General features: G+C 38.6%; 1 protein-coding gene across 2 annotated transcripts in view; it reads right to left on the bottom strand.

Moving 5' to 3' along the window:
• CPSF2 (cleavage and polyadenylation specific factor 2) overlaps positions 1-16,807 on the bottom strand; it is a 33,013-nt gene that overhangs the window by 8,227 nt on the left and 7,979 nt on the right. For both annotated transcript variants that reach the window (XM_047863574.1, XM_047863573.1), the window contains exons 3-11: positions 16,290-16,469; positions 14,925-15,084; positions 14,740-14,845; positions 13,326-13,455; positions 11,526-11,641; positions 9,675-9,862; positions 8,712-9,002; positions 3,026-3,126; positions 1,406-1,606 (exon numbers count right to left, since the gene is read on the bottom strand). In XM_047863574.1, coding sequence (XP_047719530.1) covers positions 1,406-1,606; positions 3,026-3,126; positions 8,712-9,002; positions 9,675-9,862; positions 11,526-11,641; positions 13,326-13,455; positions 14,740-14,845; positions 14,925-15,084; positions 16,290-16,438 — 1,442 coding nt within the window. In that variant the 5' untranslated portion in view covers positions 16,439-16,469. The remainder of the gene's footprint in view (positions 1-1,405; positions 1,607-3,025; positions 3,127-8,711; positions 9,003-9,674; positions 9,863-11,525; positions 11,642-13,325; positions 13,456-14,739; positions 14,846-14,924; positions 15,085-16,289; positions 16,470-16,807) is intronic.

Below are 16,807 nucleotides of genomic sequence, written 5' to 3'. Positions count from 1 at the left end.
CAATAGTAGTAGCAACCACTTAGAGCACGCTCACTAGGAGTCATGAGTCACAAGTCAGATTCTACGCTAAATGCCTTAAAAACACAATCCCATTTCATTCTTACCCCCACTTTTCAGATAAGGAAATTGAAAACTGAATATTGGACACTAATTAAGTAGAATAAGTAGAATGGTAAACAAACTCACCAGTGTTATTTAGATTGTTATTTTTCCTCTCCACTATTTTAGAGGGCCAAGTAGACAGGGGAATTTTCCTAAGTAAGTCCAAGAATGACCTAGAATCCACTATATGCTTAAGAGAGCATTACGGGAAGTACAAAGAAGGCACCAGGGAGGGACCTAGACTGTACTGGGGTGGCAAGGAAGAAACAGGAAAGGCTTCCAGAAATTTGTAAGGCCAGATTCAACCGCCTGGAGACCTGGGACGGGAAGATGGAACAAAGCTGAGGGAGGAGCATGTGCAGGAGCACGACGTGGAGAAGCCGAGCAGAAGGAAACGGAGAAGGCTGGTACCACGACAGCAGAGAATGCTCAATGGCATGACAGAAATATACAGAAACATAACAGAAAAGTCGGGAGAAACCAGATTATGAAAGACACCATGCGTCATGCTAAGGCATTTGACATTTGCCTGCAGAGCAATGGGAACTATGAGGGACCTTTACACAGGATAGCAGTGTTTTCAAACTTGGATTTGAACACGTAATTTCAGTTGTCTTCCAGTAGTGGCTGTAAATTTGGTAGACTTCCCATGATTCCACCCATGCTATCTCACATCCCTCTTGGAACTAAAATGTGTACAACACTGCTTGAGATGTAACCCATTTCCCAAACTTCACACATCACAATCTATCAAAAATTCTCCCTATCCTATGTCTTTCTCCAATGCATGTCCCTTACCCTTTCTTTTTAAGGGGTGGGGGAGGGATTTTGGTCATCTTTTTGAACCTTTCACATACCTAAGTAATAAACCTGACAGTTTGCCTTTAATATTAATTCTCTAGGGGCAACTGGGTAGCTCAGTTGGTTAAGCACCTGACTCTTGATTTCAGCTCAGGTCATGATCTCACAGTTCATGAGTTCAAGCGCCCTGTCGGGCTCTGTGCTGAGATCCCTCGGGATTCTCTCTCTCTGTCCCTCCCCCACTTGCATGCACTCTCATGCTCACGTGTGCATGCTCTCTTTCACTCTCTCAAACTTTAAAATACATATATATTTATTCTCTAGATGTTCCTCATCCTTTCTATTTTTATGTTTCAAACTATACAAATCCTCTGTGGAGTACTCAGAAACTATCAAAGCACATGATATGACCAGAAAGGCCAAATTTATCGAGTTCTAATGATACAGAGAGTTATACACCAAACAGTCTAATCTAGAAGGAAAAAAAAACTTATTCACGTACTTGATAATTTCTCCATATTCATCCCATTTAATTCTTTCTTCTGGGGCAGGAAACATAGGATAAGACTTTTTAGCCTGTTTGAAGAAACTTCCTTTACGACTACCTTCACCTTTCATCATCAGGTCATGCTTGGTTTTATGAGCTGAGGGCTGGTCAATATCTTCCTCAACGTCACTCTCATCACTAGAATCTATGTCTGCCCTAAGAGGATTGTGGAACAGAGAAAGGTCATAAAGTCCCCAAAAGATTTTGAATTAATGTTTAGAAAATTATTATTCAATTAATTCAATGATAATATTATTGGATTGATAGTTTGTAAAACATTAACTGCCAGTTAATAAATACTCATTAATACTAGCACTGAAAGCATCAACTACATGCAATTAAAAAAATTTTTTTAAATAACATAGTCACACTAAGGTAGATCATAATCAACGGAGAAAAACACACACACACAATACAGAGGAACAAAGGGAACAATGACAGCATTGTCTGAAACTGCCTGCCAGAAACAATGGAATGAAGTCTGTAAATTGCTAATTCACATTCCCAGTAAAAGTATCATTCAAATATAAATATAAAATAAAAAGAAATTTGACAGACCAAAAAAAAAAAAAAAAACCCCAGAAAAATCTGATGGAACTTATTGCCTGCAGATATGCAGCAGTCCATGAAACAAAAATCAGGGAGAAGGAAAGATGTACCATGGGGTAATATGTCTATACAAGGGAGGAACAAGAAATTAGAAATATGTGAGCAATACGGGGCGCCTGTGTGGCTCAGTCGGTTGAGCATCTGACTTCAGCTCAGATCATGATCTCACGGTTCATGAGTTCGGGCCCTGCGTCGGGCTCTGTGCTGACGGCTCGGAGCCTGGAGCCTGCTTCTGATTCTGTGTCTCCCTCTCTCTCTGTCCCTCTCCCCCTCACGCTCTCTTTCTCTCAAAAATAAAAGAAACATTAAAAAAAAATTAAAAAGAAATATGTGAGCAACATAAGTCATTTAAAAAATCTCTTTAGGGGCACCTGGGTAGCTCAGTTGGTTGAGTATCCGACTCTTGAGTTTGGCGCAGGTCATGATCCCAGGGTCATGAGACTGAGCCTTGAATTGGGCTCCAGGCTGAGTGTGGAACACTGCTTAAGATTCTCTCTCTTCCTCTGCCCCTCCCCTGCTCATGCTTGCTCTCTTTCTCAAATTTAAAAAAAAAAAAAAGCTCTTTAAAAACTAAAACTGATTTTTTCTTTTTTAACTGTGTTTTTTGAGAGAGAGGGTGCGAGCATGGGGTGGGGGGGGGGGGTGAGGTGAGGGAGGGAAAGAGAGAGACTCCCAAGCAGGCTTGGCAGGGTCAGCGTGGAGCCTGACACGGGGCTCCAACTCACAACCATGAGATCATGACCTGAGGTGAAATCAAGAGCCACCCTGGTACCTCGATTTTTTTAAAAACAAAACAAAATATTAGCATTGAAAGCACCCAGCATTCTAGCACCATTTAAAGATGTAACAAAAGTAACAAAGTTGACATAAAATTTAAATATTTTCAATTAAAATTTATCTTAGAAATAAGTTCTTAAGTTATATACAATTAACCATAAGCTTTTAATCTGTTTGAAAACAACTCACTCTTTTGACTGCTCAAGTTTTTTCGCAGCTTCTTTCTTTAGTTTCTCTTTTTCCAAGTATTCCTCAAGTTCTTTCCCTTCAAGCTTCACACGCTTCCTTAACTAAAGAAAAATAGCAAACAAAAGGAAATACCGTTATCAGGGGGTTCAGGCAGTGGGGTGTGAGACACAGTATATCTGTAAATTTATCACCTTACATTTGAAACCATTCAAGTTTCCATTACATGCGATGACAGATCCTATTCAGATTAGTACTAAAATTGAGCTGTTACATTTCTAGGATGGGTTTAATTTAAACTAGTTAAAAATCACCAATCAGGGGGGACGCCTGGGTGGCTCAGTCGGTTGAGTGTCTGACTTCAGCTCAGGTCATGATCTCGTGGTTTGTGGGTTCGAGCCCCGCGTCAGGCTCTGTGCTGACAGCTCAGAGCCTGGAGCCTGCTTCGGATTCTGTGTCTCCTTCTCTCTCTGCCCCCCCTTAGTTGTGCTCTATCTCTGTCTCTCAAAAATAAATGTAAAAAAAAAAAAATTTTCTTAAATCACCAATCAGGAAAAAAAATATAGATAATATTTTTATAATTCTGATATAGGCCTACACAAGACATAAAACCCAATAGCCATAAAGGAAAAAATAAATACAGCAACGTGGAAAAAAAAAAAACCTCACTGACTTTAAAATCTCATAAAATTATAAGGAACTGAGAAAATTATTTGCAGCACTACATGACTATCAGAAGCTTTTTCCTAACAGCTCTTCCAAATCAGTTAAGATGATCAACATGTCAAAAAAAGGACAAATCCATATATAAGCAATTGACAAAATAAGAAAAATAGCTATGAAAAGATGTCTAATTTCACTAATGATTTCTGAAAAATGCAAAATTTTAAGAAATGTACACTACCATTTTTAAACCTATTAGACCTTAAATCTATTAGTGCTAATTACTATGTGGGAAAAGGGCACCTTCACCCACTATTACAGGAAAAGTTAGATAAACTATGTTAGAAGGCAATCTGCCAATGTCTAAACATAAAAATGTGTTTGTCATTTGACATAACACTTCTAGGAATTTATCTTACTGAAACAATCACAAGCGTGAGAAAAAAAGCACATTGCAGCAATGTTTGGAATGGTAAAAAACCAGACTCAACTTTAAAATCCATCAGCATAGGATGATTACATCCATAGGTCTCTCAAACTTTTTGATCTCAGGATTTGCCTCAGACTCTTAAAAATTACTGAGAACCCCAAAGATATTTTGCTGTTGTTTTTTGGTTTTTGGTAGATTACATTTATTAATGTCTACCAAATCAGAAATGAAAAGTGAGAAAATTTTTAAAAATTCATCTTTTCACTAAAAAGTAATAAAATCATTACACATTAACAGCATATTTTTACAAGAGATAATTACACTTTCCAAAGACCCCCCACCCACCCCCGCCGCACTAAAAAATTAGTAAAAAGCATGGCATTATTTTACATTTTTACAAGTCTATTTTGTAGCCCAATATAAGACAGCTGGATGCTCACATCTGCTGAATTCATTCTCTTGCAATATGTTGTTTTGGTTAAAGCATATGAAGAAAATGCAGCCTCACACAGATGTATAGTTGGAAAAGGGAAATATATTTAAATAGTGTTTCCATGAGTATTCTTTGATGTTACGTTAAAACTCTAACACTGCATCTGGGTGGCTCAGTCGGTTAGCATCCGCCTCTTGATTTTGGCTCAAGTCACAATCTCCTGGTTCACGGGATCAAACCCCATGCCAACATGCTCTGCACTGACAGCATGGAGCCTGCCTGGGATTCTCTCTCTCCCTCTCTCTCTGCCCCTCCCCAACTCGTGCATGCACCCTCTATCTCTCTCAAAAAATAAATAAAAATTTTTTTTAAAAAAAGGTTTTAAAAAAATTTTTTTTAATGTTTATTTTTGAGAGAAAAAGACAGAGCACTAATAGGGGAGGGGCAGAGACAGAGGGAGACACAGAATCCGAAGCAGGCTCCAGGCTCTGAGCTGTCAGCACAAAGCCTGAATCGGGGCTGGAACTCACAAACCACGAGATCATGACCTGAGCTGAAGTAAGATGCTTAACAAACTGAGCCACCCAGGCACCCCAAAACGCTGGTTGTTTCTTAAAAATTAGGCGTAATGTGGAATCTGAAAGATACCGATAACTTTTTATAGTGTTACATATTAAAAGTGATTGATTCATCTTGCACTTTGAATGGATCTTTTATTTGTGTGCTATTTTGTACCTACAAGCTTTGGTTATTTGCAAAATACAGGTTCACCAAGTTACACGAATCTTATAAACCTTGACAATATTTTAAACATCACGTTTGCAAATATCACTACCAACCCCATCAGCAAAGCCTTCTAAGTTTACATTGTCCATCTCCTGGTGATGAGCACAGCTTTCCAAAATTCTAATTTTCACTTGAAAGTTTGAATTTTATTGGATTTAGGCAACAAATGCTGCCAATTATTTTCCTCAGAGTGACAAGCTCACCTCGCTCATCTCTGCTGGATACCCAAGTCTGAAGAGCTGTGTCATTATTTCAAGGAAAAAATGGCGTTCCAAGAAGAAAGCGGCCAGTGTAACTCACAACTCAGTTCCCCAACTGGCTTTCTTCGAGACAAACATCACGTATCAGCGTGCGGCATACCTGCTTTATGCACACTTCCCAGCCTGCCACCCAGAGTTTTAAAAACCTTTTACTGAAAGGATTTAATAAAATTCATTACTTTTACTGCTTCATCGAGGCCATTCTTTTTTTTTTTAAATTTTTTTTTTTTAACATTTATTTATTTTTGAGACAGAGAGAGACAGAGCATGAATGGGGGAGGGTCAGAGAGAGGGAGACACAGAATCTGAAACAGGTTCCAGGCTCTGGGCTGTCAGCACAGAGCCTGACATGGGGCTCGACCTCACAGACCTCGAGATCATGACCTGAGCTGAAGTTGGCCGCTTAACCGACTGAGCCACCCAGGCGCCCCTCATCGAGGCCATTCTTAAGTGAAACGGACTCGTCTTTGGAACTTTGGGCGTGTGGCAATGTGAAATGCGGTGACTGCTGCCGTCTGGCGCCACTGCCTGAGTTTATGCTACGGTACCAGCACCTTTCCCGCCACCATTTTCACTCGGCAACATTAAATGTAGGTACAGTGAAAAGGCAAATAGCATCTTACCATTACTATGAGAAGTGGCTTTGACCTTGGGGACTCCCTGAAAGGATCTCAGGCCCCCCTCCCAGGAGTCCTCACACCATACTTTTGAGAACCGCTGGATTCAATAATCACAGTACATATATACGCCTGCATTATTATGAAGTTACTAAAATGAATTAAATTATTCAAAAACATCTGAATGTTTATAATATACCCATCTATGCATCAGAAGTCAAGATAGTGGTTACCCTGGGGAGGGGACAGGAAGGATCGGGAAGGGAATGTCTAGGGTACTGGTGATATTTCTTGGTCTGGGTACAGGCGAGAGAACACGTACACCCTTAACATTATGTTGTACACCAATGGACATTTAAAAAATCTGTACTTTTCTGGCAAGAGTCAATATGTGGAAAGTGCCGCTATTATGCTGAGATGGGGAAGACTCAGATAAGACCAAGTGTGGGACTGGGGGCAGGAAGAACAGTAAGTGTTTCGGATATGACCAAGTAGAGGGGAAAACTAACAGGAAACAGAGAGAGAAGAAATAGTCCTACAAGGGGAGAAACGAAAGAAGCCTGAGCAGTAGTACCACTTACTAAAAAGTCAAAAACCTAACATTTCACGTTACAGCTCCAAATGCCCCCTTCTACGTTTTCCAAACTCAAACCGCTTTTAATATTTTTATTAATTCCTCAAATGGCATATCAGCCTTAATTGAATTTCTAGTAATTATTATTTTCAGATTCAGTATTTCTTATCTGAAGAAACTATTTCAAGTATTTCTGAGCCCTTTTAAACTTTTTTTTTAAAAACCTTTGTGTTTCTAAGCTATTAAATAACCCAAAGGACAGTGTGTACTTTGATTTGCTTGTTCTGACTCCTTCCTCACCGATTCCATATTGATAGTGAATGTATATGAGATTTTCGTTACTATTTTTGTACTTTCTTAAGTAGAGTTAAAGACTAAGGTACCCTTATCACTCAGCTTTTATCAAACTAAACATTCCTTAAAATGGCTACTAGGAAGGAAAAATAAAGTGTCATCTAAAACACGGCACAGCTTTGGCAGTTATCAACCCATTCAGTATCAGCTGCTATAAACTTTATAGCTAATGATACTAGTTTTGGAAAACTGATAGATTTGATGAGTTGGTTATGAAGCAAAATAGCCTTTGGTCATTCGGCCAATTGTCTTGCTCCCATAACAGGAGACAAAGCAGCAAGTGCAGATACAGAAACAAGTTAGGCTATTTAGTGGGGAGAAGATAAGGGACTCTTGTCTGCTTCTACTTCTTAGCTAAGTTTGAAACAAGTTCCTGTGCTATGAGTGAGGGCTGAGATGGGCTGTGGGATATTTGGGGAGAAAGAAGGTGCGTAGCTATCTTACTGGAGTAGGACAAGGAATATCCTGCAACATGTTGGGCTGGTGGTTAAGTGTTGGTCTGACATGTGAGGTCATGAATGTGAAGGGAGACCTATCCACCCAGTGGTGCATTAACACTAGTAACAAACATAAGGTTGCCTGGGTAGAGGCATGGTCAAGCAAATGGTTTAACCAGAGTCACAGCTTTGCCAGGTGGTTACAATAAACAGGAGGCTAACAGAGTTAAAGGTGTTTATAAAGTAACAATGGACCATTAACTAGAAGCTGGAGCATTGGATAGTCAAAGTGGCAAGGTTCACAAACTGAAAGTCCCAATGGGACCAAAAAATTGCTGGCATGGAGTATTAGAGCAAGTCAGCTGTAAGATCAGAGTGGGATGCTTGAGGTAGAGATCTTTAAAGATAACCCGTAACAAGGTAAAGGGTATGACCACAAGAGTAGACAGCATGGTTGTGGGAAGGGATGGCTAAGGTGGATTGGAGGAAAAGATCATTAAGAAACGAGGTATCAAGGAACTGAGAGGGCCAAGGACTTGGACAGATCACACATACGGAAGCTAGAGTCATCAAGAAGGCAGTCTTGAGTGAGTGGACAGGAAGACTGTGGCCCAGGTTAAAGCCACCAATGAGTAACAGAGAATGACCAAGAGATCAGGAAATATCAGAAGGGGTCAGTATACTGTCAAGTCTGATGGCATAACCCAGAGGGGAGAGAAATGGCTTGAAAGCTTCGAGGAAAAAGGACACCTACCCCACCCAAAGCGCATAAGGCGTGAAAGAGAAACAAACAGTACCTACTTGGGAGGCCCACAGGCAAAGGAGCATGTTAGGAAACAGCCAGAGTTCAATTTCAATTAGGGAAAGGATGCGGACGGAACTTTTTTCACAGAGAGCTTAAAAACACAGCGTATGTGCTACCTTCTGGGCATGGTTCCAGAGGATACCACGGAAGGGTTAAAGAATGACAATTTCCAATTAAGGAGCTCTGAAGTTTGTGCTGGGAAAGGCTCTCAACTCATAAAAATCTGGAAACAACTTCAAGCTTAATTTCTGGTCACTGATTTTTATAAGCATCGTGCATAACATGTCCCCCAAACGGTTTTACGACAAAAGTTCACATACAAACGCTTACCTCTATTTCTGTAATTTTTTCGGAAGGATTATCAATTAGGAAACGTGCTAAAGTCCCAGGAGTAGTTCTGTAGGTTAGAATGATTGAGTTTTTAGGGTCCTGACACCACTGAATAAAGAGATCCCTTGAAAATCCACATTCCAGGTCGGGCTGGCTGGCAAGCACCACTTTAGGGCTCGGTACCCGGGCCAGGTCAGAAAGACCGTGGCACAGAGACAGGTGGCGGAACTGAAATGGATTATTTCTTTTGTCTTCAAAACATCTCATCAATTTGTCACTCATCCATTCTACCTGGTATGGGGGGAAAGGATGACAAGAAGTAGAGAATACTAGACTGTAACTTCAGTGTCTTCTACAAAGCCGAAGAGTTCACGTTCTGCCTTTTTTTAAGTCTTTCCCACTAGTGGTTGCTTAAACTTGAACCATTTTGATGAGCAGCTTATTTTCTGCTCTGTCCCCCACGACGACATCCTCCCACCCCACAGTTCATCCCTAAAAATCCAATTCTGCATTATATCTCAGTTACACGTCACCTTAAATCTTACTGAGAAAGCAGAGTACAAGTTCTAAATAAATCTCTTACCCAAAATTTCTAGTTCAAGGGAAAGAGTTCATTCAGAAAGAAGGGAAAAATGGATTCTACCATTTATATCCTAGGAGGTATGTGTCCCCATTTCGCAGAATGTGATACCATGCATTAGAGGAGAAACAACTTACCCAATCTGTAAGATGGGGACAAAAACAGAAGCTACTTCACAGGGTACATGAGGATTACATGAAATATTCCACATGAACACACAGTACAAGTGGTTCTTTTTTAGCTTTTAGTACCATTATCACCACCATCATCATCAACCTCTTTCACAGAAAAATAAAATCCAAAGGACAACTAAAACATTGCTTTCCATAAGCCCAATTTCTGTAGCAACCTTCTTTATTACGAAGGACAAGATGGAAACAAACCTGGGACTTCGAAAACTCCACCACATTGTAGCTGACATTATTCAGGAGTGCCAGTGAGTAGACACCTAGCCCTGCATCTTTAGTTCTCCAGATCTGATCAAGGAGTTGAGCAAGTTCCAAAACTCTGCCTGCAGTGTCCACTGCTATTAACACATTTCCATCACCTCGAAGCGTTTCCAGGACATTTGCTAGAAAACAAGAATATACATTCTGTATCAAGCATAACAATACCTGGCTACAAAATTGAAGATGACTTCATCTCCACGTTTTTAGTATAAAGACTATAAGTTATAAATGAGCACTCAGGCCAAGTGCAAAATTAAAATTCCATTCACGTTATTACAACTACTTTTTTGTACATCCTGTGAATGTATCCTCATAGGAGTGAAGGACATTGCCATTAACTCTACTTTTTTTCACTGAAAAAACTGTAAATCAGTGGTCCCCAACCCTCTCCACCGAGAGTACACATGAACAATGACATTCAAGGGGTGCCTGAGTGGCTCAGTCAGTTAACAGTCAGACTTTGGGGGCGCATGGGTGGCTCAGTTGGTTAAGCATACGACTTAGGTCATGATCTTGCAGTCCGTGACTTCGAGCCCTGCATCGGGCTCTGTGCTGACAGCTCAGAGACTGGAACCTGTTTCAAATTCTGTGTCTCCCTCTCTCTCTGATCCTCCCCCCATTCATGCTCTGTCTCTGTCTCAAAACTAAATAAACGTTTAAAAAAAAAAATTTAAAAAGAAAAAGAGTCAGACTTTGCCTCAGGTCATGATCTCTCGGTTCGTGAGTTCGAGCCCCATGTCAGGCTCTGCACTGGTGGTACAGATCCTGCTTGGGATTCTCTCTCTCTGCCTCTCCCATGCTTGTGTGCTCTCTCTCTCTCTCTCTCAAAATAAATAAACTTAAAAAAAATTTTTTAAAAAGAAAGAAAATGACATTCGTACACTACACCAGGGTCAATTATTTATAACTTTGTTATAAATGATTCCCAAATGTATACACACACATGCACACATTTATACTTTATGTTTAGACGTTAATCTAGAGCATGGAAATCCACTTTGAGATATTTGGTAAAAACAAACTCTAGCAAAAACAAACAAAAAGACATAAGAATTGAATAGGTGACTAAAACATAGGACACAGATTATGTTTTTAAGTAGGGCATGGAGCCCAACATGGGGCCTGAACTCACAACCCTGAGATCAAGACCTGAGCAGAGGTCAAGAGTCAGATGCCCAATCGACTGAGCCACCCAGGTGCCCCCACAAGTTATGCTTTTTAAATAGAGAGATGAAAACAGTTGTTTCAAATGTGTAAAAGCAGAATCCATTTTTCTTGTTGAAATCTCATGCAGCTTATAAAAAAAGAATAAAAGGCAAAGCAGCTAGAGCCAAATCAGAAGCAACCAGGGATGGTCCAGAGGCTCCTCTTTAGAACCAAGACTACTAGAATATAAGACACCCAACACCAAAATCAGTGGACTATTTCCACCCTTGTGTATCTCCTTGGTTCATTTTTTTAGAGTGTAAATGTTTTTCTAAATGATTTCTGTGAGCTCTTTATACATTCTGGCATTCCCCCAGACACATACCAGTGAGTGCCAAATAGAGCTAGCTATGTGCTGAAGGGCAGGGAGAGGTCAATCTTTATACCTATCTCACAAAAGCTAAATTCAAAGGAACTAAAGCATCTTTTTGTACAAAATAATGATAAGATCACATAATATTTTTCCAAAAATACTAGAGTTAACCAAGCTCATATGACAAGAAAAGTGTTAAACAAAATAGAAAAAACAGTATTTCACACTACCACGCACTTCCACAGAGGACATTAGGTAATACATACTCAGAAGCTGTTCATCTCTCTGTTTCCTCCGAGGCTGCACATACGTAGCATTAAATGAATCTGTGATAAGCAGGGAGGGTCTGCTTAGCATTTCCAGGGAACATCCATTTAAATGGCTATAACAAAGTTGAAGAAGAGAAATATTTTATATCACCTCAAATAAACAGTAGCTTATCTCACCTAAAAAAAAGCAACTTTCTTTTATAAGATTTTCCTCTAACTATAAAAGTACACATGCTCATTGATAAGAAATCTAATATATTAAAAAAAATTCTTAAAAAAGGAAAATTAAGATCTTCCAGCGTACCACCACTCAGAGAAATCGATACATTATTCTGGCATATATCCTTCTCTAAGCATATAAACACAGTTTTCTACGCATATACGTGTGAACGTATTTTTTAAAAGTGTCTATATATTCAGTTCTATACCCTGGTTTTCTCCCATGACGTTGGTTTCTAAATCTATTTTTCTAACAACTGTAAGAACTTCCTACTGTGTGTTTTATTTGATCACTTCCCTTTATTATTTAGGTTACTTTTGTTGTCATTATAAATAATCTCAAAGAACATTTTGGCAAAAAGTTTCAATTGCATTTCTGATGGTTTCTTTAGGACACATTCCTAGAGATGTATTTACTACAATATACAATTTTGCTAACTGGCTTGCAGAAAGATTTAACCTTTTCTAGAAAGCTCTCCCTTTTCCAGAAAAGTTCAACCAGAAAGAATGAGCAACTCACACAATATTTCCTGGAAGAATATTACCATTTAAGAGTCATTTTAATGGTATGTAATTTTAAAAAGAATTATCATTTTAATTTTACATTATAACTTTTGTCCATTTTGTCACCGGCATCTTTTTGATTGGTTAATATCTGGTCTTCTACATATAAATGTCTTTAGCCAACTTGCTGCAAATATTTTCTCTATTTTATTGGTCTTAATTATTTCAGACATTTTGAATCTGTATATAACCAAATTTATCAAAGTTTTCTGTTGTAACCTGGTCTGGTAAATTTACACTTACAAACGCTTTTCCAAATCAGAGATTAGACTCATGAATATTGTTTCATTTTCTATTTAATTCTAATCCATCTAAAATATATTTGATAAGCAGTAAAAAAAAAAAAAAAAAAGACACAAACTTCCCCCCAAAATGTCTGAATACCATTACTCAAAAATCCATCCTTTACTCATTAATCTGTGACTACAAAAGCCTAAAATTCATTACTTATATATGTCTAAATAGAAGATCCAGAAGATCTTGAGGCTTTTGTAATCTAATACAAAATAACTATAAACTTAATGTACAGAAATTACAAAAGAAGCCTCTACAAAACGATTTTATTGTAATGTTGTGAATACAAAATGAAATATTTAAACTTACAACTACTATGTTCCCTTTTAAAGGGAGTCTGACTTCAAATGTAGTTATATGATAATTACTAACTTTATTAAAAAAAAAAAAACACCCATCCACAAAGTTCCTTTAAATAGCAGGTGAAGTAGCATATAAGATATAATTTTATGTACAAAAATTAATCTCCTTTCCAACATCTCCAGGGAGATACCTGTTTTATAGAGTGGATACTTACGTGTAAATTTGTAAAATATATTTTATCTCTTATACCAAAGTTTTTCCTTACAGTGAAAATAATTAAGTTTGAAAACGTTCACTACTTGAGGCTTTTAAATAGTTCTAGATTTCTGGTTAAAAAAAATAACTTTTTAAGTTTCCCCCCAAAGAATGAAACACCACCAACTGTATCTCCATTAGCTTTTGTCTTGATATACCTACATCTCCCTCTTGTGGTTAAAGTCAACTGCATAGACAATTTCTTCTTCTCCATCTTTGACTATTTTCCATATTGTTCCACCTATCATATGACCAGCTGGCAGAGGTGTGATAGACAAGCCATGTCCTTTACCTGTGTCAAAAAGATAATGACAATACTCAGATTTCTTTTACAATCCTAAAGAAAGCTTATTTACTTGTAAACTATTTTTAATAGCTAATATATACAGTGATACAACATTCCAAAGTAACAAGGCATACAATGAAAATGCAAGTCTCGCTCTCCTGTCCCCCAGCTACTCCACTCCTTCACTATAGACAAACGCTCTTGTCATATTGTTATGAATTCTTGCAGACCTATTGGTGCTTATAAAAAGTAGTATATAGAAATCAAGTTTAAAAGCCAATACACTATTACTTAGTATGAATGAATACATTTGAATATTTTTTGTTTTTACTTATTTATTTTGAGAGAGAGAGAGCAAGTTAAGAGTGAGGAAGAGGCGGGGGGGGGGGGGGAGAGGGAGGGTGGAGAGAGAGACAGAGACAGAGACAGACTCCCACACAGGCTCTGCACTGTCAGTGCAGAACCCAATGAGGGGCTCGATCTCACGAACTGTGAGATCATGACCTGAGCCGAAATCAAGATTCAGACACTTAACCAAGTAAGTCACCCAGGCACTCCAAATACATTTGAATATTTACACTGTACACACAATCATCAAATGTTTCTCCTTCTGCTAACCTCTAAACTCACAGAGTAACCATTCAAATCTCATTATGGTAAAAAAATCTATCCTACAGAAAAATTAAGCACAAGCAAAACTGTTGTGACCATTGTTATTTCTTGACTAAATCACCAGAGTCCACTGTTATGCCATTTTTTCAATTTCATTGCCAGGCTTCATATTTATGACAATCTTTAATACCTATCTCTCCACAGAGGAGAAATGTGTACTTAAGAGAGGACTTCCTGACCTAATTACATAATAAACTTCTTAATATCCGATTCTAGAATTCAGTTATCTGCTACTATGCCGCCAAGGGACTGCATCGCCTTAAAGGCCTGAACACCACCTCCAGTCACCAGAGCGGCTTTAGCCCCTCAACCCCACTGTGAAGTCCTAGGAGGAGGATGCGGCCACATCACCTTTGTGCACCATACACAGGAAACACTAAGTTTTCCCCGGCTGCATGTGAAAAGGCTTGAGCTATTAACGTTTTGTTGCTATTTAGCCTGGACTATTTTAAAATCCAAACGACTTGGGAGAAGTTCAGCGTCCATATCAGAACTAATCAGACGCTAACCTTTGCTTTTTCAGACCACAGGCCCTAGGATATTTACTACAAATTCTCCCTGGACTTGTCAGCAGCTTAAACCCTGTTAGTCCAATTACTACTGCAGACATTCTTTTACCTTTCAAATTCACAATCTGAGAGAATTTTAACTGCTGTATTTTATCAAAGGCTGCATCCACATCATCTAATGTAAAGAGCGTAAAGTCCTCTGTGTTGTGTCGAGACTAAAAGAAAAACACAAATAAAAGGTTAAAAATGATCACTGCAGGAGTATAAAAAGCTTTTTTTGACCGCTTCCCTTACCTGGTAAAGATCATACATGAACATCTGTCCCATTTTATAAACAGGAATGGTCGCATAGATCGCACAATTCAGCCCCAGCTTCCCGACAGCAGACGGGAGGGCACCAAGATGGAGAGGATCAGGATGGGACAACAGCACTGCATCAATCTGGTGAACATGCCTACAAGAACAGGATCAAAACACTCTCTCCATTTCTCCAGACTTGTTTTGAAGAGTAAAGACTATGCTGGGGTCAAAGAGGAAAACTAAGAGCTAAAGTTACGACACCAATCAATTTCAGTTATTACTACCCCCATGTTGCATAGATATCACAAGTATGGAATATGTTGCACAGAAACAGGTGATGTCTATACACATCTTTTTCAAAAAAAGGAAAAAGAGGGGCACCTGGGTGGCTCAGTCGGTTAAGTGTCCGACTTCAGCTCAGGTCATGATCTCACGGTTCCTGAGTTCGAGCCCCGCATCGGGCTCTGTGCTGACAGCTCAGAGCCTGGAGCCTGCTTGGGATTCTGTGTCTCCCTCTCTCCCTCCCCCGTTCACACTCTGTTTCTCTGTCTCTCAAAAAACAATAAATAAACACTAAAAAAAAATTAAAAAGGAAAAAGAGAACCAGTAGACACACCACACAGAAGCTGATTTTGATTGGTTATCTTATATGCCATTAATTTAGGTTGAAGAACTCAACTTGAAATTTCAGAAATTGTTCATTCAGAAATGGCCACACGTTTATTATGGATTTTTGCCTCTGCTTTTTAGCATGGTGCCTGATAGCACATTCTCTACAGTGAAACTTCAATTAATCAATAAAGCACACACTCTCACTGACAGAGAAAATTAGGAAAAAACAATGTTTTGCTACAAGTTCTAGTTTCCAAATATTTCAGTCCCCTTTCCTTCCATAATTAATATAACTGAAAACATAACTGAATTTTTCTTTGATGGATCAATATTGTTTTATATCACATGGTCAGTATTCTGGGCACCAATTCTCAGTGTAGAGCCTCAAAACACATAGAAAGTAAGCAAATGTGATCTGACGGCAGACCTTCCACATGGAAGGTTTTTTCCTCTTCAAATTCTTCTAAACCTAATCTTCTCTAAAATTAGGGTGCAAAGATCTCTACGGGGACCCATTAGCCAAGTAACAATTAACATTTTACTGAATCTCAATAAACATAGCTCATAATACAATCAAAACTTTAAAAATGAAAACAGTCGCTTTTTGGCTCTTTGGCATGCAAAATCAGGTCTTTTACTCTAAATCAGAGCAAAGAGAACATACACTGGGTCACATCAAAATGGTATCATGGTGTAGAAAAGAGAAGCTGATTTAACTGAAGTCTAAAAATAGGAGAAGTAACTTACTTCCTCAGGGAGTCTATAATATCCATAGAAAAGTGCTCATCCCAGCCACAGTCCAGGAGAAACCTAAACTCGTCAACTTGCAGAAGATAGCAAAGAGCAGACTCTTCCTGAACCCCCGAGAGGGTAGTTAATTTGATAATAGATGTCATTTTTGGTCCAAAAACAACAATCCAAAAAGTTCTTTTAAAAGAAATAAAAATATAATTAAATACACATCATAGTCTAACACACGTAATAGACAAATTAACATTGTATCAAGTTTCTAAGTGATTAAAAATTCCATAAAGAGAGAAAGCAAACACATTAAAGACCTACTTCCATCACTGCTAAATTTGAAAGCACAAACATGACGTTACACACTCTTGTTGACAACGAGTCCTTCAGCGGCTCCTCAGTGTGGCTTAATGAAAAGCAGTGAACTTTAGAACCAGTTTCAGATCTGAAGCTACTACTATGTGGGTCTAAGCAATTAATTAACCTCTCCTCACTTATGTATGCCAGTCTATAAACATGAGTAT

Source organism: Prionailurus viverrinus, chromosome B3, assembly GCF_022837055.1.
Source record: "Prionailurus viverrinus isolate Anna chromosome B3, UM_Priviv_1.0, whole genome shotgun sequence".
Classification (NCBI taxonomy): Eukaryota; Metazoa; Chordata; class Mammalia; order Carnivora; family Felidae; genus Prionailurus; species Prionailurus viverrinus.
The sequence above is the reverse complement of the archived record's forward strand: the minus strand, read 5'-3'. Positions and strand labels throughout refer to the sequence as shown.